The sequence below is a fragment of the Psittacula echo genome (genome assembly GCF_963264785.1).
Source record: "Psittacula echo genome assembly, chromosome: 4".
In the NCBI taxonomy this organism is placed as follows: domain Eukaryota; kingdom Metazoa; phylum Chordata; class Aves; order Psittaciformes; family Psittacidae; genus Psittacula; species Psittacula echo.
The window spans coordinates 102,796,807-102,821,956 of NC_137738.1; the positions used below are offsets into that span (position 1 = coordinate 102,796,807).

Consider the following 25,150-nt stretch of genomic DNA (forward strand, 5'->3'; position numbering starts at 1 on the left):
CCATAATAGCTGTATAAGAGCAATCACTTAGACCATTTCTTGACATTGAAAAAGAATCATGGCCAACAATGGAGGAGAAGGAAGTGAGAAAATGGGGGAAAAGAACCAGAGAGAGCAAATTCAGTTATTAGAAGAGGTTTGCATCCCCCTGTCTCTATTTTAGAGAATAATGGACAAGTTTGTCCATTGCAGAATGTTCTCTGCAGAAGAGTTCACCTGTTTTTTAAATTCTGCCAAGGAGTTATGTCTAAGCTTGCAAAGCTGTTTCCTGTTTGTCCATTCAGGAACATGTAATCAAAACACATAAATAAAAGAAATATCTTCTCTAGGCCTTCAAGTCATAGAGAAAATGACACTCAAGCCAGGAAAGATAATTGAATATGACAAAAACACAGAACCTCAAAAGTATTTAGATATCAGTCATTGATAAGGTGATGGTTAATTTACTGTGCATTTAGGAAAGATCAAACTTTTTTTATTCATAAAAAACCTCTACCAATCAGTTACAGGGAGAAAAAGCATAGAATTACTGAACTATGTTAACTATTTATTCTGGCAGTCTGAACAAACAATTGAATTGAGACAGTTTGGGAGTCTCAGTTGACTAATAGGGGAGAAATATTCAAAGGCTTAAAAGGAAAGGAGTGACTTGAGAGTGTTTATTAATACATGATCGAATTTACTACTCCAAGGAGAAGTTTATTAGGATATTATAGCTCTTTGGTCTCCATTTACAGAAAAGGATAATTTGGAAGGGCCTTAGAATTGTTAGGCAGACTCTGAATCATAAAATCATTACACCGCTAAAAAGTTAGAGGGAAAATCCTGAAGGAGAGCAGATAAATTGTTCATTGATCATTATTCCTAAGCAAAGTGCAAAACTAGATGAAGAGGAAAGAAACAATGTAACTATATTTTATCTAGTGAAGACTAAAATCAATTACACAGAATAAAACAATTATTATCACAGAAATCCATAAAGACAACAGACTAATCTTGAGCATTTAGTTTAGGTCTCTTGTTTCAGTATTATGTTGCCAACTAACTTTAGTTGAGCAGCAAAAGCTTTGTAAAAATCCAATTAAAATGTATTTAGAAATCCTCAAACTCACAGAAGCCAGAAGTAAAAGGTGAGCTATGCACAATATAGCTGTCTGAACTGGTTACCTTTGTAATCAATGGGATGAAAAAGGCCGTTCTGCTTTAGAAGTCCTCTCAGAAATAAATGAATTTTCCCCTATACACATTCCTCTTTCATTGACTAAAAGGAGTGTCTAAACAGCTAGCTCATATTTACATGTGATCAGATGAACCCCACTCCAGACGTTTTGTCTGTTTGATTCTAAGTAGAATCTATATGTAGCAAGGAAGAAAAAAAAAATACTTATTTATAGCTTGGATTCCCATTCTCCTAAGTATTTATGCATTTGATATACACTGGAAGCAATGGCTGTATCCATACCACTTACTTAAGATTGTGCTACAGTTATTTTTTTTCCTGGAAGCCAGCTGGCATGATCTGACAACATTCATACGTTTCAAATCTCTCAGAAGAGAGTGGCCATCTCCAAATTTCCTATTGGGAATGGTTTGTCACCTACATTACACCCTAAACTGCTAGGAACTCCTTGTGAGAATGCTACTTGGCCCAGACCAAACTTATGCCACAGACCTCTCTAACAATCATAAATGTGGTAAACAGATTTTCAGTGCCCGTTTCAGGGTGTTGTTTAACATTCTGATATAGAGGTACCAACTGAAAACAGCTTTAAGAAGTTGGGCTTCAATAACCTGTAGCACACTTCAGTAGAGATAGTGGCAAAAAATTATCTCAGTGCATGCTGGATCCAGCTCGATCCAGCTCCAAATTATCTTGTCTCCATTTTGCATAAAATATAAAGAGAAATTTGGAAGCTACAAAACAAGGTGATAATACAGTGAGAATGAATGACAGCTGGTGTCGATAAAGGGGAATATTTGCTGGGTAACCAAACTATATATGAATATAGGACTTACAATCAATGGGAAATGGTCATTAAAGTGATAACTGGCAAATAACTGAAGTCTAAGTTGACCAAAAGAATAGAAAATGACTATATGGTTTATTTCTGATCATTTTATATAGTGACATGAAGCAATCACAACAACATAGAGTTAAGCTTATAGTTTATCTTTTAAGTCAAGAAAAGGACAAATCTGGGGTTCCACAATATTACACATTGGTAAATGAGAAGTGAGTGGTTTAGTCTAACAGTGGGCATGTCCAAACAACTCACACTTGATCTCAGTAGGAACAGGTGGAATATAAACTTCATCAGCCGTAACACTAACAGATATCTAGATGAATCTGAAAACACAGACTTTCAAGGAGAGTGCAAATGTGATTAAAAGCTAGGTTGGGCTCTTGGGTAACAACATACAACACCCAGATAGTTAACCACCAAGCTTTCCCTAACATCACCATAATTTTAAATAAGCGGTACAACAGGAGTAGTACAAAAGATTAGCTTTCATGGAGGAATAATATGGTGAAAACAATATTTGAAAAAAGAAAATAAGAAGAAATTATTTTACTTAGGAATAATAGTTATTTACATATCTTTTGCCACAGAAGCTGATTCCATTGTTTAAACAACGCTGTCTAAAGCTGGCAGCAGTAGAATCATGTTAAGGGACATTGCTTTAGAGACCTATGGGAAACAAATGCTTGTCTTAAATCACAGGTAGAAATCCACTAAGATGTGAAGAGACCCTGTGTCATTCTCCCTCCCTTTGTCTGTGTGTTAGGTGCTCAAAAATATCTAAAATGTCAGTGGATATCTACTTTTCCGCTACTGGATTTCATCACCAGTAAACAAGCATAGTAAAGATAGCTTTCCAGTTGATCAATTATATTGGTCCACTTCAGGATGTGCTGAATATTTTTATAGATTTCACTGACTTTTGAATGTGCTTCCATTGACTATGAGATCATTAATACTTACCTCCCAGGTGAATACCTACACTGCAGACACTGATATTTATGTTCCTGAATCTGTATCTGAATCCTTCCCCTTGCAGTGGGTGTCTGAATCAACAAATAAATTCCATTTTCAGGACCCAGTTCAATTTTCTAAGACTATGAATCCAGTCAATCATGTTTGAGTACCTTGAATACTCAAGTCCTGACACCTATATTTAGGCATCTGAGAGGAGTCCTTAGTGATTCGGGGTAACTGTATATTGTCAGATAAGATAAATGTCTCCAAGGTGGCAAAACCTGATGAAATTTATTTTCTGAAGGTTCAAGAAACTATCTGAAATAATCTTGTAAACTTTAGTAATCATTCCGTTAGAAATTGTAGAAGCCAGGGCAAGCCCCAGAAGGTGGGAGTAGGGAAACATACTACTTATCTTTAAATGACGTCAAAAAGAGAAGGATACAGAAACTTACAGACTAGGAAACCTAACTGTGAAAGTCAAAAAGATAGAGAAGAAGACAGGATGATACAGTGATAAGAAACAGCTAACATGTATTTGTCAAGCACAGGTCACATCTAACCAATCTGCTATCTTTCCCTGATGGAGTTGACACAAAAAGTTTAATGTAAGGACATATAAAGCAATTTATTTTAGTGATACTTCTGTTTGCTTTCATTTTCCCTTAAATAATGGATTTCAGATTGCTAGTCTCTCTTCATGTGCTTTTTATATCCTGCATGCAGCAAATGCCTCTGTTTAATGCGTGATGCATTTGCTAGGAAAATGTCATATTGTTAACTGACACTCTGCAGTAATTGCCATACCTTGGCAAGAATTCTATAAGGCATATGTACCAGAATTTGTGATGGAAGTATTGCCACCATGAGAAATTACTCACATCCTTGAGGGGTTTCCCCATTTTGAATCACAGTTCTACATCTACGTCTACCATGGTCAATATTTCTCAGTTAATCACAAGCTTCATTGATGTTATCAACCTGATTTCCCCAATACTTACATTGGTACTTAGAATGCCATGATCATTAAACTACAGTAATGTAAAAGGAATATGGATCATGCTCTTGATTTACAGAAACAACTAAATTCAAAAGCCATTTTAGAGCAAAAATGTTTCAGTAAAATGACTTATGAAGATTCAAAGTCCTTAGGATTTAATATGAAAGTTATTGACTAGAATTTTTGAAAGCCCAAGGCTTTACTTAATGCTTTTCTGCTACAGGTGTTATAAGGTAAATGTCTATAGTGTTCAAATTTCCCCCCTCCCACCCAGTGAATTTCTAGAATGGACTCCTATTCATATTTCATCACATGAAACCTGCACTGAATTGTAAGTTTGCTTCCAGTAAAGATTTCAGCAGCTAGAAAGATGTATAAATACTTAATAAGCTTGGTGCACTTATCTTTCTCTGCATATAGGTTGTCTACATTTTTCAGCTATGTTTTAGTTTAAAATAGTTTTCAGGAAAATTGCTAGGGTGACATGCATGAAGTTGAGCATAACTCATATTTCAGAAATGTCTAAGGGAAAAATGACAAATGTTAATGTGTGTACACATTCATACATAGCAGGATTTTAAAAAATGCCTTTGAGATAACTGAAAAAATCATTTAGATATCTATCAGCCAGTTTAGAGGTCTGCATACTTTTTTTATTGCCTTTTTAATGTTATGAGTGCCTAAAATCTCGATGTTGGCTCACTTACAGTTAGCAGTCTGAAAATTAGATTTCTAGACTCCTTCAATAGTCAGTGATGTGAGGCAGGTTTCCTGAGAGGACAACCCATCCCATCCCACCTTTTCTAAGATCTAATTAATCTTCTTTTTTTTTTTTTTTTTTTCCCTAAAGGGGAAGCTCAGGTGGCTATCTTTGTCTTGATGTCTTTGAAAAATAAACAGGTAATATCAGGACATACCCTGTACAGCCTTGCAGAGAAAACACCTAGGGATAGGAAGTAAGAGAGCAATGGGATGGTTGTTTCCCATTTTACTTAATTATGGACTGAAAAATGAATGTGAACAAGCTGAGCATGTAACATGTTAGAGTGGGACTGTACATACTAAAGCATCTAAAATTAATATGAAAGTTAGTTCTCTGACAGAGAAATTTTTAGGTTCTTCTTACAATCTTCTAAAAAGTTCTTCAAAGTTATTTTCAAAGTTTCTTTGAAGTCTATCAAAACACCTGAAGATTTTCTATAGGACAATTCTTCATGGATTTGTAAAACTCAGGTTCAAGGTGGGGAGTCTCAATCTGAAAAACTTGCACCTAACTGTCCATCATTTTCTTGCCAAAATGCTGGAAAAAATAGATTTGACATGAAATGTTCAGTTCAGACCAAATCAAAGCACTTTCTTAGACCCTTGAGAAAAAAACAAAAGGAGGCAGAAAAGACTGTATTAACAAATTATAAAGAGTATCTCTTTTCTGTCAGTAGACCAATGGAAAAAGCACTTACGCTTTTTTAGAGCTGAATTCAGGGTTAATTCCCTTGTATGCCTGAGAGCACCAGCGCCCATTCGGTTCACAGTCCAGCACAGTCTCCACATCACCGCGCAATAGGAGCACTGGGGGTGAGACAGTGCCTGTCTAGGCACCATTAGTCTGCCCTGGCAATATTTGTTAAATCAGTGACTGAATTCAGGTATCACTGGATTTGGTCCCAGATGAGTAACATAATTCCCAAACAAAAAATTCTCTGTTCTCTCATTTTGTCTCGCCTCACTTGGTTTATGCATTTAAAGGGCACTTCTACAGCTGACTTGCAAGAACGGGGGAGGAAAGTTCTATATGTTTTCTAAAAAAAAAAAATCACCAAAAAAATTGGTTGGTTACATTTGTACTCTGTAAATTTATAACAAGCCAAAACCAAACTTTATGGTACAAGACAACAAACAGAGTGAGATATAATGACAACAACTCAGTCCTGAAAGAATAACAATAGAAAGAATTTCCCACCAAGTTTCCTCAGTTTTCCAAATCTACTCTCAAATAAGCCTAAAAACACTTCTATGGATGCTGAATGTTTACCAACAAGACTAAAGTAATTCCTTTTCTTTAGAAGACAGTAAGAGATGGATGGAAATGATAATTGAGACATCATAAGGTATTTCAAGAGCAGTGATAAAAATTGCCAAGTATAGCCACAATAAAAAGCTTTGCAGCTAACTTAGTTTGATTAACTGCATCTTCGACTAGATATTCAAGTAAATCTGTATTTGTGCAGGGTAGAATATGTCTCCAAGGTTCTTCTTCAAAGGACAATGTTTGTGGATAAATTACTGTGTGAACAATTTCCCTAGCTAACAAACTTGGAACAGCAGCCAAAATAGGACCCTTGCCTTAACTAACTTTTATATGTGTGTTTTTCAGTTTAGGTTCTTCACCCTTGTAGCCCAGGAACTTATCATCATTACTTCCTTTGGAAAAAAGTTTGTGACTTTCCTCAGAGGTTTGTCTTCTATTTAATGCAAGCTCAGGCTGAGCTTTTTGCATTTACAGATGAAAGTGGGGGTCATGGAAAAAGTCCAATCATTTACAGCAAGGCTGGGACTGGGTTTCCTGCCATGCTGCAAGAATCACTGTAGTGGAAGTCACCAAGTGCCAGGGAACATGGGCACCGTTCTACCAGTGGATAGACACTGGAAAAGAAGGAAGTTACACCTGAACAAATAAATCTGTAAAAAGCAATCGCAAAAGGTCTCTCAACCACCTATGTTGAAAGAAAGAGAAGAAGAAAAAGAGAATGAGTATTTTGTTTTCTATTCTACTTAGTTCATACCTGAAAGCCCAGGAAGCAGACAGAGAGGAGATACATGAGCACACCCTGCCTTCATCTGGGCTGCTGGCAAGTGTGCTTGGACACACCACCTTCCATTTTGCTGTTCCAGAAGTAATAAAATCTGCCATCATCATCCTGATAATGCCAAAGGCAAAGAAGAGTTTTCTGCAGAATGGTTTGTGAGAAAATTAATTGATAACAGGATCCTTGGCAGTTTGCAACCATAACATTTGTATGATCTGCTGACGCCATGGTTTTATTCCCTGCTAATCAGATATTGCTCTCTTTACTATGCAAGGTCGTCTCTTCTAGCTCTTGTGGAATGGAGAAGGCGGATCTCAGAACAGTAATAAAACAGATCATATCAGCACATATTTTTAAAAGGTCTCAGAATACTCAGTGGAAACAACCCCAACACATAACAGCCAAAATGTGACAATCTGCCTGATCACTTTATGTTGTGGATATCCAGCTTTTCCAGCCATCTCCTTAACTCCAGTGCCTCACCAAATGAGCCACTTCCTAAGAGATAATTTTGAACTTCATTTACACAAACTTGGACTCATCCCACCTGACATTATTGAGTTGTCTACAAGAGAAGCTCTGTCTTCTCAAGCTCCCTCTAAGTAAATGGAAATAGACAGACACCTGTAGATTTCCAGAAAGACATGCAAGGTCATCCTATACTTGAAGGGGAGGGGGAATAATAGCAGACCTGAACATGACAAGCTGTGGGATGGGGTGCTAGGAAGGGCCCTCAGCTTGTTACTCTGAGGTGTGCTGGGTACACTGGAGAGCACTTGAAGTGTTACAAAGATAAGACAGGGATCCTGCGTAATAGAAGCAAAGAGAAAAACACTGGTGAAATATTTCAAAGGAATTAAGAAATGTTCCTCTAGGAAGGTGACATTATTGACAACCCAGCTGAAGTGCCTCTACACCAATGCACACAAAGCAGGCAACAAACAGGAGGAGCTGGAAGCCACCATGCTGCTAAAAAGCTACAACCTAGTTGCCATTACTGAAACTCGATATAACAAATCCCACAACTGGGATTCAGCTATTGATGGCTATAGGCTGTTCAGAAAGGACAGGCGAGGAAGGAGAGGTGAAGGGATTGCCCCACTTCAAGAAACGGATAGATTGTGAAGATCTGTCTAAAGAATAGCCATGAGTTGTTTGAAAGCTTATGGGCACTAATTAGAACCCTGTGATTGATATCTACTATAAGCTGGCTGATTAAGGGGAGCCTATTGATGAAACCTTCTTACCCCACCTGTAAGAGGCATTGTGCTGGCAGCTCTTGTCCTGCTGTGGGACTTCAACCACCCTGACATCTACTTGAAAAGTTACATGGCTAGTTGTAGGCAATCCAAGGAGACTCTTGGAATGCACTGAGGATAACTTCTTACGACAGGTAATAGCCCCACCAGAAGGGATGCTATACTGGGCCTGATGTTCACAAACGCAATTGGTGACATCAAGACTGGAGGCAGCCTGGTCTGCAGTGATCATGAAATGACGGACTTCACGGTCCTAAAGGATATGAGTCAGGTGAAGAATAAAGTCAGGATCCTGAATTTTCAGAAAGCAAAATTCCAGCTGCTTAAGGAGTTAGTCAATAACACCCCCTGGGAAACTGTCTTCAGGGGCAAGAGAGCAGAACAGAGCTAGCAGCTGTTTAAGGATGCTTTCCATAGAGCACAAAAGTCCTTAATCCTCAAGTGTAAGAAAATGATGGCAAGAGACCATGCCTGAGGGATGGGATACCATCCAGAAGGACCTGGACAAGCTTGAGAAGTGGGCCCGTATGAACTTCATTAAGTTCAGTCAGACAAGTTCAAAGTCTTGCACTTGGGTCTGAGAAATCCCTGATATCAATACAGGTTGGGGGGCTTAAGGTATTGGGAGCAACCCTGTGGAGAAGGATTTGGGGTCCTGGTGGATGAAAAGCTGAACATCAGCTGGCAGTGTGCACTCACAGCCCAGAAAGCCAATCATCCTGGGCTGCATACAAAGAAGTGTGACCAGCAGCTTGAGAGAGGTGACTCTGCCCCTCTACTCCATTCTGGTGAGACTCCACCTGGAATGCTGCATTCAGCTCTGGAATCCTTAGCTCAGGAATGACATGGTCCTGTTGGAATGGGTCCAGAAGAGGACCACAAAAATAATCAGCATGTTCTCACAGGAGCATCTCTCCTATGACGATACGGTGAGAGAGTTGTGTTTGTTCAGGCTGCAGAAGCAAAGATGAGAATAGGTTGAAAATTTTGTAGCAGAACTCACCATGAAACTGGCTTTAAATTTCTAAGAGTGGCAAAGGGGAAGAGAAGAGAGGAAAAGAAAGTAATATTGTGGCTGTTTTCTGCTCTCTTGGTAGCCACATGTCAGAATTTGGGTGCTTTCTTTGCAGACTACAACTGGAGAAAACTTCAGGTTGCTCATTTGAGGGTCAGGATTCTTGCATACTCCTGGAGCTGGTAGAGGAATCCTGGGTGCCACTGTAAACCCTGAGAAAACAGCAGAGGGTTGCAGAAGGTGCTAGAGCAGCAGATCTCTATGTATAATGAGAGCACAGCTGCACGAAGCTTTCATCTTCCCATTTAAAATGAAAAGATATTAAATATTTTTAAACATTGCCTAGGTAATGGTTATGTAGTAGGTTATGTAGTCATTTTTTTATAGGTAAACATCTGTTTCAGTAATATACTGCTTCTCTTAAAAAACACGCTTTGGAAGACACAGGGTACATCTTGCAGGCCACAGATAATGTTGTAAGAAAATTCATTTTACTACTCCCTGCTGTTATATTTTTAACTTTGTCTTAATGATCTGGTTTGTATTTAGCAATCTTTTAAGTTTATACAGTGCAGTTGGAGCCTGATGAATGAAAACACCATTATAACCACCATTTATAAGCTTGAGAAACTGTACAAGTTTCTGTCTCAGTCTTATAATGATAACTTATGACAATTGCTAAAATCACTTTTAATTCTTTAAAACTGAGTGGAAACAGTAATTCACATTGTCATAGTTTGGATGAATGGGCAACATTCTCAGAAGCAATCATCTAAATAAACTGATACATAGGCTGCTGGAGGAGGCAAACAATCTCAGAATTGCTTTCTAAAACAAAATATATCTTTGCATTTTGTCCCAAGTTTAAATTGCAGTGATTTATATAGATATAGTTTGTTCATTTTACATTTACCGTTATTTGCCTTTCTGAGTAAATTCAATGTACTGAGAGCACATTGTGAAGTGCTACTTACAAAGCTTTGCTGACATAAAAGTAATAAAAAGAAGCATGCTGTGAGATCCGTGATTCATTGAGAGCAGTCAGCACCTTGCTTCTGGTGTGGATTAGAACTTTGTTCTGAGCTGAGCAAGCAAAACCCTCTTTCAGTTACAGACTAACAGGATGCCACTTTCCAGATTTCTCTCAGTTATAACTACTAAGCAATAAAATGTGGTCTGTAGTCTGGATTCAGGTTATCTCTGCCTTACACCTATTGCAATGGCTGACAATGCCACATTTGAAGGTGTATGAAAATCACCAGAAACAGAGAGCTTGAATGAGTTTGATTCAGCAGCTTCCTTATTCCTCCTTTTTCTTTCACAGCACTGGGCTTCTTAGAAGAGGTAATCTTCTGTTTGTTAGACTTTTTAAAGATGAAGGATACCTAAATCAACATATCAGAGGACAAGAGAGTCAGAGATCATCTCCTCAATTCCTATCACAATTAAAAACTCTCTTGTTTCTAATGGTCAGAGAAATTAGTGAATGCACACAAGAAAGTGAGGTGGGAGTGAAGGGCTCAGAACAGACAGGGTTTGATCCTAAAGCTGGCGCTAGTGATATACTATCATGATTTTGTTGCGTTCATGGCACTTTCCTAAATAATTCCCAGGGGCAAATTAGGCTTTAGATATGGATATTTTATTTTAGAGGCTAAAAAAGTAAAATGCCATGGTGATTCTTAGATTACACCAGCTGGTCTCTGTGACAGAAAATTAATACTAGAAATATTTAATTCATTAGAATGGATGCAAGTTAGGAATCGCCAATGAATTCTGTATGAACCTTTGTACAACAAAAGGTTCATCAGAGAAAGGGCTCCCTCTCCAGCCCTCCTTGAGGCATTAGGAAAATACACATGCAAACCAATTTAATGTTCAAAACTATTTACATCTGAAATTGTGGATATTCAGAATAATAATGGGAAAAGGGTGATCAGCCAGCTGGCTCACTGCTCCTGAGCCAAAAACACACTCCCAGAAAAAACACGAAATGTTCCTTATGTATTGTTTTAAGCCTATGGTGAGTTTAGCCAGTGTAATAATTAAGTGAAAAGCTTAATTATACCCTCTTGGGACAGACTACTGAAGGTCAGGTTTCAGATACATTAATGAGATGCTAAATGCTGCTGACTGGGAAACGATTTTTTAAAGCCTGCACAAGCCCAGTCATATTTCTAATGCCAGCACTGGGCATATCAGATGTCTGTGGGAGTCTTGCCATGAAAACAAAGCTCATCTTGTCCTTTATGTTCAACCATTTCACCAGGTTTTATGAGAAGCTGCTTGAAGATGAGGCCATTCGCCACAAAACCAGGAAAGGGCTTGTTGGTTTAAGTCCAGCTCTACAGGGAGTCCCCTGGCCAGTGATTCAGAGGGAGAATCGGAGATATGCAGGGAAGGAGGCCTTTTCTGGTGACAGTCCTGCCTCTTGAAAAGGCCGAAAAGCAGCAAAGGAAGGAGTCTAGGGCTTGTAGAAAATGCAGCAGCCATGCTACCTTCAGAATTGGGAAGCAATATATTTTAACAGATGCCTATTAGCTTGCACAGTTTACTTCTGTGTCTTGGTCTAACGCCCAAGGTATGAATCCCCAGAGTATGACATATGCATATATTGGATGATATCAGGCTTTAAGTATATATTTCAATAAAAGTCCTAGGTTACATGAGAACAGCAAGGCCTGGTCAATGACAAGTGCACACTGATGGGTCTCAGTAATATTTTAAAACTAGATTTCTTTTTGCCTCGATTTCCCTGGCAAAAAAAATTGGTGTAATACCCATAACAGTGTCACAGAGGTCATGATATTCATAAGTGTACATAGAGGATGTAGGAAGGAATGCAGGCACTGCCATATCGACCCATGACAATATAATTAATCAATCTGTAATCAGTGCTGTGTACAAATGATAAGGGTAAATAGGACCTGAGACCATGCAGTGAATGAGAAAATTGTTTGTATCAGTTCAAAGACAGGTTTCTGGATGTTATAACAATAAGATTAAAATTAGTAAAGTCAAAACCACAAGTACGAGAGTTAAAGGCCAGAAGACTTGCACAGTTTTAATTCATTCTTCATATGCATATGGATTTTAATGTAGTTAGCCCCAATAATACAGAAGGACATAAAATCATTCAGACTGATTCAGGCCAAAGAGTTTATCTATTTCAGTATCTTATCTCTAGTAGTAGTCAATGGCATGTGCTTTAAAAATGAGGCTTTCGACAGGTTAATTACATTGTAAAGTCATCCTTTTTCAAAACATCCCCCTTGGCTCCATTTTCTACTTGGCTTTCTGGCTCTCTCATCCAAATGTGTTGCTTCTGACTTTAATGACCCTTTCCATGCAGTTTTCCTCCATGAATGCATGAAAGTCCTCTTAACCTCCTGAATGGTCCATATTAGTGTTACAGGTCTTTGAACAATTGTCATGCGAGTCTAGCTGCGAGCAGCTAGCACAGCATCAATATGCTTCAGTTCTAATGTTTTAATAGAGGTGCATAAAGAAACATAAGAAATAGGGGTTTATTTCAGTCATTTCAATAAGCCATTTCGTCTTTCTTTGGTTCATATTGCTTTTTACTCTTTGTCTAATGAGAGGAAACTCTTAGACCCAAGGATAGCCTTTTGCCCATGCAGAGGCATGCTGAGGACCATTATAACCACTTGTCAGCTTGGCTGAATTGTATCTGCATCTACAGCATTCCCTGGCACTGCTGTTTGATAAATGGAATAAATGTAACCTACACATCCTGGATCTGCCACATGCAATCTCCAGGCTAGATTTTAGGGACAAACTGGGAATATGGGAAAGGGATGTTGCTCCCCCACAGCATTACTCAGTGAGCAGCACAGCTTGTGTATCTCAACGTAGGGCAGCAGTCACGTTGCTGCATCAGCTGCTTGGCAGCAGCCGAAAGGGAGGATACTTCCCAGCTCAAGCAGTCCCACTGGTGGGATGACCTGAACCAGAGCTGCAGTGCTGCAGCGGAGCACAGGCAGCCCAGCGCTGCAGTACACAGAACACCTCCTTCCTGGGCTTGGCAAGGGCAGCAGAGCAGCCTTCCTCCACATCCCTGTGCAGTGCAGAACCTGGGCTTTTGGGGAACGAAAAGGAGATTTAATGCCTGTTTTTCAAATTGCTGAATGAGTCCCCCTTATTTCCTTCACTCCCAGCTAACAAAAGCAAAAACTAATGTTGCCTCCTGCTCTGCCTCGCCACCCCTGTTCTGAAGTAAACGGATGTCAGCAAGTCCTGCATTAACAGCACTTTTAAAAATATCACAGTGTCAGCAGATGGGTCCATTCCCTTTGGTCTAGAGCTATCTCTTCATTGCTGAAAAAGCGTGGTTTTACATGAAGATATGTAGTTTAGATGGAAACCTCAGTGGCTGTGTGAAGAGCAGGCGTGTTATGCTCTGCACCTTACTGCTCACCAGCTGAAGTAATTTCCAGATAGAAAATATTGTAGAAGGCATGGATTTGACGTGCATTAACTATCAAGATAGAAGTTAGCCCTGCTTTTCTCAGATAGAACCTGGCCCTAGGGTACTGATTGAAAATGGGCTGCTTCAGCCAAGATGCAGCAGTTGTGCAAACCCCATGAACCAAGATCTTCAGCCACTGGGGAAGAATGGTGCCTCATTAGGCTTTAGAGATATGCAGGGAATATCAGACAGACTATATCCCTTTCAAAGGGAGATAGATGCCCTCGAAGTTCGGTTGGCCAGATGACTAGATTCACTGGCAAAGTGAAGGGTGAACTTTTTCCTGCTTATTATTTGTTACACTCTGGCACCCAGATTACGCAGACAATTGTGTCTTTTCACCACAAGATAAAAGTTTTTCCCTTTCATAACTTGGTCCCACCACTGAAAATGTTGTGCGCTTCCATCATGGGTTATTTCAAAACTTGTCCCACTCTCTTCAGACACTCTTGTGCTGTGTTCATTTGCTCAGACTTACAAATGCACCAGTCATTTTTCAGGCACACATGCTTTCACACGTTTTATTTGTTTCTCCACTTCTATTTTCTCCTCCAAATATTAACTGTTTTATTGGTTTTCTGTGAAGAATCCACAGTTGGTTTCTCTCTGCTAGAAAGCAGCAAATGACTAAACTCATTGTTTGTGTAATAATTCAAGTATAGATTATTTTTTCTGAATGACAGAATCCACACTTGATAAAAGCGTTTTTCTTTTTTTGGGACTCACTAGTACCTTATTCATCTGATTTTCCTTTGGATGTTACTGGATTATCAAATCCAGGTTAAAAACAAAGCATTCTGATCAGTGTCACAAGTCCATCCTATGCTTTTAGCATCAATGAATATATAATCAATTCATTAATAGCTTGATCTAAATTAATTCCTTGTCTGCTATATGTCACTTAACTCCTATCAATGAATAGTAATTTCCATGTGTGCAGTCCTTGTTTGCAATGTTCATTAAAAGGCTTAGATGAGAAACAGTGAAAAGCATTTTAATTCATTGCTAAGCACAGCAGAAAACTAAGCAGGATTCCAACTTTATATACAATTTGCAAGCAGTATATGTGAGCTCAAACATAAATCTCTCATAATGAGGTTTGCAGCCTGATGACTAATGACATCCATTGAAATATTCTCTGTGTTCAGCTCTGTTTCAATGCATAGGGTGAGGGGTCCTGCTATTTAATATTTCAGTTCCTTCTAACAAGAAAAGGAGCTTCTAGGCATTAAAAACTGGAAAATTTGACCTTGAAATAAACTGTAGCAAACAAGCCTTGAATACAACGTGCATTCAAGTGGTGTCAGCAGGGTTCAGTTAGAAACACGTTTGCATCTAGACCACCAGGCCTTTGGCTTCTCTCCAGTGCTTAATCCGGGGCTTCTACCCAGGGGTGCTTCTGGCCAAGCTCTGGAAAGGCCTTGTCAATATGAAAGATCCAAAATTCGATAAGATATAAAATCAGAGATGCCAAATTCATATTAGCATTAATTATTCTTAATTCAAATCAAGATCAAGTTCCCATTACACTGGTCTCTGTGCAAACAGGGATAACAGTGTTTGCCTTGGAGTTTGAAAAATGAAAAACAAACTGATGGAAGATTGAGGATCTGCCAAAGGGATGTGACATGTAAGTAAATGATCACCATGCAGTTTAGCCCAGTTCCCTAGTTGCTTGCTCATGTCTAGGCTTTTTATTTTGCCTGGGAAAAAGATTATTTTGAGGTGGATGAGAAAGAGTAAAGATAGAGGGCTGTCAAGGACTGTGGACCCCATTACATGAAGAGAGCATGTAAAAGAAAGGAGACCAAAAGAGCAAGTGAACCATTGCTTTTCATCTGTGTTTCCAACAGACTTGCAATAATGTAATTTACAGATTGCAGTTCCTTAGGATCTTAGAAGTCAAATTAACAGTGGGACTCTTCTATGACTGCTACATCGCTACATCATTTTCTTCTTCTACAGGCTTATGTATAGACTTCTTTCTGCAGTGGGAAGATTTAGGAAAACAATGTGCGGATGGATGATTATTCTTTTTTAATTTAGCAGTCTAAAAGTCAGGCTCCCAGGCTAAGAGTCTCAGCTCTCTTTCCAACAGGTGAAAAGAAAGAGGCATTTTCACAGCTATAGCTGTGCTTGAGAAGTTGGCAGTATTTCATGGGAGTAGTGTCTGGCTGGTACTGAGCTCTCCTGAAATGCCATTATACAGCAAACACCAGACAGAATCAAATGTTTGCCACTCTCTCACTGCTTTTCAGCCTCAAACACTCACAGGGTTGCTGTTTGCCAGGCTGCACTGAAAAGCCCGTAACAAGACTAATTCTTTTATATTTTGGTCTTAGCAGCAATTCCCAGAATTATTTAAAAGGCCTTTTGAAGTGCTCATGCAAGCACATCTCTTGGCGCACACATGAAGGCATTGGTAATAGTCTGTGTGTTCAACAGAAGTGCCCCATTATGCAGTTACTTTTTTAATGAGGTTCATGTTGCAATGGGGGTGAACCGAAACTTGGGAGCTGAATGTCACTGATGTGTTCAGGCCTGCAGAGCGGCCATAAGCTGGCAAAAATCACATTATGGTTCACAAAATGGTTCAGGTTGGAAGGGACCATCTAGTCCAACCTCCCTGCTGAAGCAGGTTCACATAGAGCTGGTTACACAGGAACAAGTCCAGGTGGATTTTGAAAATTTCCAGGGAGGAAGACTCCACAGCCTCTTTAGGCAGCGTGCTCCAGTGCTCTGCAACCCTCAAAGTAAAGAAGTTCTTCCTCATATTCAGATGGAACTTTCAGTTTGTGCTCATTGCCCCTTATCCTGTTGTTGGCCACCGCTGAGAAATATCTGACCCCATCCTCTTGACACCCACCCTTAAGATACTTGTATGCAAACAGGCTATTCTCTGCTGCTTTTATTCCCCAGGGCATTCATTCTAATTTTTCCAATTTTTATTTTCAAATTTCCTTGTCCACAGCACGGAGCTGGAACTAGATGATCTTTAAAGGTTCCTTTTAACCCAAATCATACCACGGTTCTATGAAAATATCATGCCCCATTTTAAAACAGTGCTCCAGTTTATGCTTCTATTATACTAGAGTAAGCAAAATTATTGCCTCCAAATTCATAGAATCATAGAATCATAGAATAGTTAGGGTTGGAAAGGACCTTAAGATCATCTAGTTCCAACTCCCCCGCCATGGGCAGGGACACCTCACACTAAACCATGTCACCCAAGGCCTCATCCAACCTGGCCTTGAACACCGCCAAGGATGGAGCATTCACAGCCTCCCTGGGCAACCCATTCCAGTGCCTCACCACCCTCTCAGTAAAGAATTTCTTCCTTAGATCCAATCTAAACTTCCCCTGTTTAAGTTTGAACCCGTTACCCCTTGTCCTGTCACTACAGTCCCTGATGAAGAGTCCCCCCCCAGCATCCTTGTAAATTCTTATGTTATTACTGTTAATTCAGCTTCTTACATGTTGTAACAGAATGCATTTTACTTATTCTCTTTGAAGGTCCCCATATCCTCTAAACAATCTTCTGTCTTACTTCTCCTTCCTTTGTTATTTTTTACTATGCGTTTCTTTCATTTGATTTCCTAACACAAAGTTCCTTGCATTTATCTTCATTAAATTTCATCTTACCACTTTCTGGCCACTTCTCCAAGTTTAAAGTCCTGGTCTACAGAGGGCTTGAATTCCTCTTTAGTATAGCCTCTCACACAAGTTCCATAAGTGTCCATGTCCCTGCCTATGGCAGGGGGGTTGGAACTAGATGATCTTAAGGTCCTTTCCAACCCTAACTATTCTATGATTCTATGATTCTATATTGTTAGTGGAAAATATCAAAAAGAAACAGGCCCAAGATAGACCTTTGATGTAATCTCTCTGAAAATGTCCCTGTGAAAATTGATATACTGTTGGAAAGAACTTTACATGTGTACATTTTCAATCAGTTGAATATATATTTCCTATGTTTTCCCATGTTTTCCTCTAAACAGTATTCCCCTAATTTGCTTGTCAGAATACGAAGTACAATATTATTAAAAACTTTCTAAGTTCAGTAGAAAGATATTAGAAGGCTTATTAAAAGAGATAGCTTCTGTCCTTATTCCCATTAGACTACTTGCTTTTCAAAACAAGAAATTAGATTGACTTAAGGTTATTTGGTTTGATAAGTTTATATCAGCTTTTTCTGACTACCTTCGTATCCTCTCTATGATGGTATTCTATTATTTTTTGAGATAGATAAGAACTAAGCTGGTGAATATTAAGTTCTGCAAGTCATCTTCTTTCTCCTTTTTGAAGATAGATACTATACTTGTTCTCCCTTGTTCTTGGACCATCCCATCTACATTCATTCTCTAAGGTGACTGTTAATAGTTCAGAGATTGCTTTGGCTTAGATTTTAATCCATTCATCTCCCCAGGCTCTTCCAGCTTGAATAAATTTAACTGTATTAAGTGGTCTTTAATCTGTTTTTCCACTCTTCTCATTTCTGTCCCTATCCTCTTCAAACTTATTTTAAATATCTGCTCATAATTACCTTTTTGTTTTGAAAAGTGAAGCAGAAAGAGCATTATATATTTCTACCTTCTCTGAAGCCTCCCTTACTTGCTCTTGTAACCTCACAAGTAATAGAAAAAGAATTTCTGTTGTCTCCTTTCTTCTTAAGTAGTCATAGGCCATTGCCTGTTTGGCAAATAAAAAATTGCTGTACTTCATTCATGTCATGTTAGTACCAGGGAAATTGGCAGTTTTGACCCAGAGCCAAAGACCCCATGAACCTTCCTAGAACTGCTCAGTGAACTTAACTCCACTTTCAATGTTGTCAGTGACATTAGTGATGAAGCTGAAGAAATAGAATTTTACAGAGTGTCTGTGGTGTCTGAATCATCAGAAATGTCAGAAAATGTTCTGAAAAAAATTGATTTGTATCCTTGTTGGGAAAGGGGAATATACCTGCTTATCTGGGAAGAACAACAAAGACTGTTTGGAACACTTGGTATTGGAGTAACGATGTAGGAAAACCAGTCAGGAAAACATTTCTTCTTGTGGCAGCAAGAGAATTCCTGCTCTGTATTTCCTAATTCCTGTATTTGTGTAATAAAGCTGAAGCTATCTGTAAAAAGGAGATAAGTGGAAATTTTAAATCTGTGAAATAATAACAATCATAAAAAAATCAGTGTCAATTTTCATCCGCAAAGAAGTTACAAATATCAAAATTTTGTTTTTTTAAGAACGTGTTCTATTAGAAAAAATCTAGAGTTTAATTACAGCATTTTAATTTTCAGTATTAACACAAGCTCATGTATACACATTCATGTATACTCTTGGGTAGTCTTTGCATACAAATAATCTTCACAATAAAACCTTTTTTGTATTAATCATTACATACCTACTATAGAATTAGTTGCACCCAGTATTCATCACTGAGAATGTGATTCACTAAAACTTATAAATTAATAACAATAAAAACATGCCAAAGATGGAACTATGAACATAATCTTACAGGTGGGCAGATAAGTGAGGTTGTGGAATAAGAAGAGAAAAGTCAATATTACTGTATAGATAACAATATTAATATTAATATTAATAATAATAATAATAGAGCTGGTAGAGCATTGCTTCACCTAAGGATTCTTTGGAAAACAACAGTCCAATGTAACTTAAGCCATTTCTGCAAAAGGACTTATTTTCATAAATTTCCAATCTATAAACATTAAAATGATCCACACTATTTTAACATTTTCAAAATCTCTTATTTTTTATTTGAGTTTGCCAATCATTTTTAGCTTTGATCTCTAACAAGAGGCTCCGACAGTTGTCCTCTCTATACATTTGCATGTATAACAACAGCCTGCAAATAATGGACCCATTTCAGTGTCATTTAGAATGGGGATAGATATCTCAGACACTACTACAATCTTGGAAGCTTTGTGAAAATTTATGTCTACACAGTAGAAAAAATCCCAGGTTAGTACCTCCTAGTGCTAATCTAGGATCTGCTTCCTAGTACCTAGGAGGTAGAAGGCAGGACTCAACTATTTTGTATTTTATTGGTAAGATCCAGGTGGCAAATTAGCATGTGCATCTTATCTGAGGAACACACACCTAGCTGGTGGACATTTGGCTGAGGGCATTTAGATTGGATATTAGGAAAAATTTCTTCACCAAAAGGGTTGTCAAGCACTGGAACACTTTGTCCAGCAAAGTGATTGAGTCACCATCCCTGGTGGTAAAGTTGTGTATATGTGGTGTTAGGGTATGATTTTGTGGTGGACTTGGCAGTTGGGCTTGACGACCTTAAAGGTCCTTGCCAACCTAATTGATTCTATAATTCTTATACCATTATATTAAACCATGCCAGGACACGGGCAGTAGAAGTTGGTAACCACTCAGCCTTGTCTGCACCCCTCAGGATACTTGCACACTTGTTTTAAGCACAATATAAAACTGCATCCGAATCACTGGATTCTGCAGCTTTATTCAACCCAAGGAGCCAATTCTTTCTGCTTGATGGTGTGACAGTGACAGTGTGCAAGACAGTCATGCCTTGAGAATTTGAACAGTCTGACCCTAAATTTACCAGGGAGTTCAAGGTCCCTCCTGAACCAACATGCTGATTCATAAGACAGCAGGCTTTTTGCTAACTGCAAGACTTCTGTAATACTGTATGCTTGCCTTTCACTGGGAATACTGATTTGCAGTAAAACAGGCAATATTCATAGAACTTGACAGTTTATGCTGTAATTTTCCCTGTCCAGAATGGCTGTCAGGAGTCTCCTTTGGGCAAAAGAAGCAGCTGAAGGAATCCAAGGAATTAAAATCAGAAGACAAGCTCAACAATCTTTTTGTTCACTCTTATACGCTTCATTATTTGCAAATCTCCTGTTGTCATATTTCTGGTTATGTTACAAGAAAATTACCTTTGTGCATGCTGTGTTGCATACACTTCTTGTACTGCAGAGAATGAAGGCACACAGAGGCAGAGGCATCTGTGATCTGCTTCTACTTCTTTATTTGCTCCATACTGTGTTTCCTTACATTGTCCAGAATTTTGTCAGGGCTTGATCCAAAGTGCAGAGAATGACAGAATCATAGAGATCTTCCCACTTTCTCAGCAAAGCCCAAATATGTGGTTTTCATTTTTTACCAGGAGTTTTAGTTGAAAGCCAAATACTTTTGGCTGTGTTTTTTAATGTTATTTTTTGTATTTTCCCCCAAATTGAAATTCTCTGATAGGAAATAAAAGAATATGGTTGTGTGTATATATATTCAACATATAAGTTATATTAAAATGTATAAATGAATAGTCTTTACTGATTAAACATTTTCTAGTAAGACTAGTTTTAATATTATCATTCTGTCCCAAAGTTTAATACCTGTAGGACTGTGATTATGATGAGTAAAATTAAAGTAAGTCTGTAGTAAGCTTTAATTTATTAAAAAATCATACCCCTAAAATACTTCTCAGTTTGGAATACAAAGTAAGAACTTGTCATGGAGCACTGATCACATCTGACTCTTTTCAGAATGTCCTCTCATGTGAGCTAAGGGAATTCCTTCTCATCCAAATGAGCTCTGAATACTTTAGAGAAAGAGAGACAAATGGAGACAAAATAATGAAAAAAAACCCCAAACGATATGTTTTATAGACAATTAGTGTAGACCAATGATTTGGCCAGTATTGTACTCTCCATCCTTACCACCAGCATGTCAAACTTCAAAGAGTATGGAAACTTGTGTACTATCACTGAGGAGTTCCATTTTTACTCAACAGGTAGAGAACCATCACATAAATTATTCTGGTTATTTGTACTTAATGGCAGTGTATCTTTTCCTTTGTCTAGCGTGAAGAACCAAGATGCCCCTTTCTTGGTCACACCTGCTCATTTTTCAGATAATGCCTTCAATTTATACTCCCTGGAAGAAATTATTGTTACTTGCATTTGCAAGTGTATGAAATTGAATCTCTTGAAAGATGTAGTAGAATACCGCAAGAAATTTCATGAATGAGCCTCAGACTTGCACTAAACTTCATGTTCTTTTATGTCTTATGCGTGCAGTGCATATGAGAACTAATTCAATATCCATTAAAATCAATGAGTGTCTTTTAAAGGCTATTTCATAATTTTATTTCTGAGCATGGAGAGTCTCAGAATATCAGCTATTAGTTTAAGCAGCTGTATATGAATTCTGATATCTAGCTTTAGACAGACACCTCATAATTTTCCATTTGTTTAACTAGTTTCAAAATCATAACAAAATTTAGCCAACAAAATTTTTTGACTCCTGGAGGATGAAAAACCTGCCAAAATCTGGAGGATGGTAGGACCCCCTTTATATATGGTACATGTATGTACTTTGTTTTCTCATTCCAGGTCATGGAACCAAGGGAGTGTTTGAACTTCTTTCAGGATGGCGTCGAACCAGAGAGAATCTGCCATTCAAGGACAGAGTAGCAGATGCCTACTCAGATGTCATGGTCTCCTACACAATGACAAGTTCCTTGTATTTCATAGCCTTTGGCATGGGTGCAAGTCCTTTCACCAACATCGAAGCTGTAAAAATCTTTTGCCAGAACATGTGTGTCTCCATCCTGTTGAACTACTTCTATATCTTCTCCTTCTTTGGCTCCTGCCTGGTCTTTGCTGGCCAGTTGGAGCAGAACCGTTATCACAGCATCTTCTGCTGCAAAATCCCGTCAGCAGAATACCTGGACCGAAAACCTGTGTGGTTCCAGACCATGATGAACGATGGCCATCAGCATACTTCTCACCATGAGACTGACCCGTACCAGCATCACTTTATCCAGCATTTCCTCCGAGAGCATTACAATGAGTGGATTACCAACATATATGTCAAGCCATTTGTGGTGATACTTTATCTCATCTATGCCTCTTTCTCCTTTATGGGGTGCTTACAGATTAACGATGGAGCCAACATTATCAACCTTCTTGCCAGTGAGTCTCCAAGCGTCTCCTATGCCCTCATACAGCAAAAGTATTTCAGCAACTACAGCCCAGTGATAGGTTTTTACATTTATGAACCTCTTGAGTACTGGAATGGCACTGTGCAAGAAGACCTAAAAACACTAAGCCAGGGGTTCAATACAGTGTCCTGGATTGAACAGTATTACCAGTACCTTCGTGTGGGTAACATCAGTGCAACCAATAAAAGTGACTTTATCAGCATTCTTCAGAGCTCCTTTTTAAAAAAGCCAGAATTTCAGCACTTCAAAAATGACATTATTTTCTCCAAAGCTGGAGATGAGAACAACATAATTGCTTCTCGTTTGTACCTTGTGGCCAGGACTAGTGAAAACACACAGAGGGAGGCAGTAGAATTGTTGGAGAAGCTGCGACCCCTCTCTCTTATACAGAGCATCAAGTTCATTGTGTTCAATCCTACTTTTGTTTTCATGGACCATTACGGTTTATCAGTAACTATGCCTGTCCTGATTTCTGGTTTTGGCATCCTGCTGATGTTAATACTGACCTTTTTCCTGGTTATTCATCCTCTGGGAAATTTCTGGTTAATTCTCAGTGTCACCTCAATAGAGCTGGGTGTCCTTGGTTTGATGACTTTATGGAATGTAGACATGGATTGCATTTCTATATTGTGCCTTATCTACACTTTGAATTTTGCCATAGATCACTGTGCACCCTTGCTTTATACATTTGTACTAGCTACTGAGCACACCCGAACTCAGTGTATAAAGAACTCCCTCCAAGAGCACGGGACAGCCATTTTGCAGAACGTTTCTTCTTTCCTTATTGGGTTGGTCCCCCTTCTCTTTGTGCCTTCAAACTTGACCTTCACACTGTTTAAATGCTTGCTGCTTGCCGGCAGTTGCACACTTCTGCACTGTTTTGTTATTTTGCCTGTCTTTCTAACCTTTTTCCCACCTTCCAAAAAGCACCATAAGAAAAAGAAACGGGCCAAAAGGAAGGAACGAGAAGAGATTGAATGCATAGAGATTCAGGAGAATCCTGATCATGTTACAGCAGTCTGAAAGGCTTAGTAAAAATAATAATATATTCTCTTTTTAAAAAAGCATTGCACAGAGATGCAGGGAAAATAGAGCAAAGATCTCAGCTGCTTGTGCTGGCCAGGTCTGACAAGGCAAAGGAAGATCAAGAAGGGGTATTCATGACACATCAAGATGCAAACTTTTTTTAACAAAAATAATGAAAGTAAAATTAATCTCAAATGTTTCCTTTGGATCCTCATTCTTCACCAGGGAAGAGTCTGTTAGCCATTAAGTATTCCTAAATCTCAAACTGTAGTTCTAACGGATATTGCTTGACCTACTGAAGTAAAGGTGAAAAAAAAAAAAAGAGTTACAATTAAGTAAAGAGTAGAGAAAAAGGCAGATTTGTTTGATAAAATTGTCTGAAAACATTTCAAATGAGAAAATGGAACAAGCCCAAAAAAGACAAAAAAAATGCCATGCTATTTTTTTTCTTATTTTCTTGAGAAGTTTGTTGAGATGAAACCTATGCACTTGGGAAGTAGACTTTTAAAGCAATCTAAGCCAAAGTACTTCCCAATTATAGTATAACATGTATATCTGTAACACCACAATTAGAGTGTTATTTTGAATATGGATGGCAAGGTTACACTGTTTAGGGATAGAAGTACTGCTTATATAAGAGAAGAAAGAACCATAGCCATTTGGAAATTTAACATTTAGTTTCTTTAAATATAACACATGACTTTTATCCCACAATGTTACAGCTGGTAGTTAACACCATGCTTACATTTTTGGTAATTTCGAATTGTGAAATTCCCCTTGAAATAACAGATCTCACAAAACTAATGAAGGCCATCACTACTGCAGCAGTATTTGCAGCTCCTGCAGTGTAACACTTGTGAATTCTAATTTCTCAGTGTTGACACTAAATACTGAATATTAATCAAGCAGGCACTTTAAATGTAATGATAGATTGCATATCACAGGAATAATGTGATTATGTAACAGCTGAGTCAGCTTTGGAACACCTGCACAGTATTATCATTATATGTTCGGTCCAATGGACAAAGGTATATGTTTGCTGGTACTTGCAATATGTTGCAGAAAGTGGGATTTTCCCTTTCTTTAAGCAAAACATCAGTCAAACACCTGCCACACACAAAAAGACCTTGTTCAGGTTTGCATGGGGATGAATCACCTCCTGATTGTAAAGAGACAGATTGGTCCCCTGTGGGAAGGGGAGAGTGAAATGTTTTTGTTATTATTATTCCTAAATATTTTACTGTTGATCATCTGCAACATAAAGCTTTGTTACAGCTGTTGAAATTTCACAGGAGAGTGCAGTAAATCCGCAGTCACTATGTGACACTAGAAATCATACTGTAAAGAAGTATAAATTACTTTCTTTGCTTTGTAAACTATACAGCTTAAAAGCCTAAGAAAAGGGATGAAAACAGATCTAGTGATTTCTGTCTGCTCTTTGCTTAGTTCTGCACTGGAGCTTGCCATGTCCATATCTCCTTTCAATATTCTAAAAGGGCTTGCATTCTACTCTCTGGAATATGGTATATCATCACCTATATGAGCAATGTCTTCCTGAACATATAGTATCCATGAGGACACTAT

General features: G+C 38.4%; 1 protein-coding gene across 2 annotated transcripts in view; it reads left to right on the forward strand.

Annotated features, from left to right (window-relative positions):
• The window catches only part of PTCHD4 (patched domain containing 4), a gene marked incomplete at both ends in the record, with an annotated part of 84,901 nt that extends 61,338 nt beyond the window's left edge, over positions 1-23,563 (forward strand). For both annotated transcript variants that reach the window (XM_080616080.1, XM_080616081.1), the window contains one exon: positions 21,930-23,563. In XM_080616080.1, coding sequence (XP_080472206.1) covers positions 21,930-23,563 — 1,634 coding nt within the window. The remainder of the gene's footprint in view (positions 1-21,929) is intronic.
• Between the last annotated feature and the right edge of the window lie 1,587 nt (positions 23,564-25,150).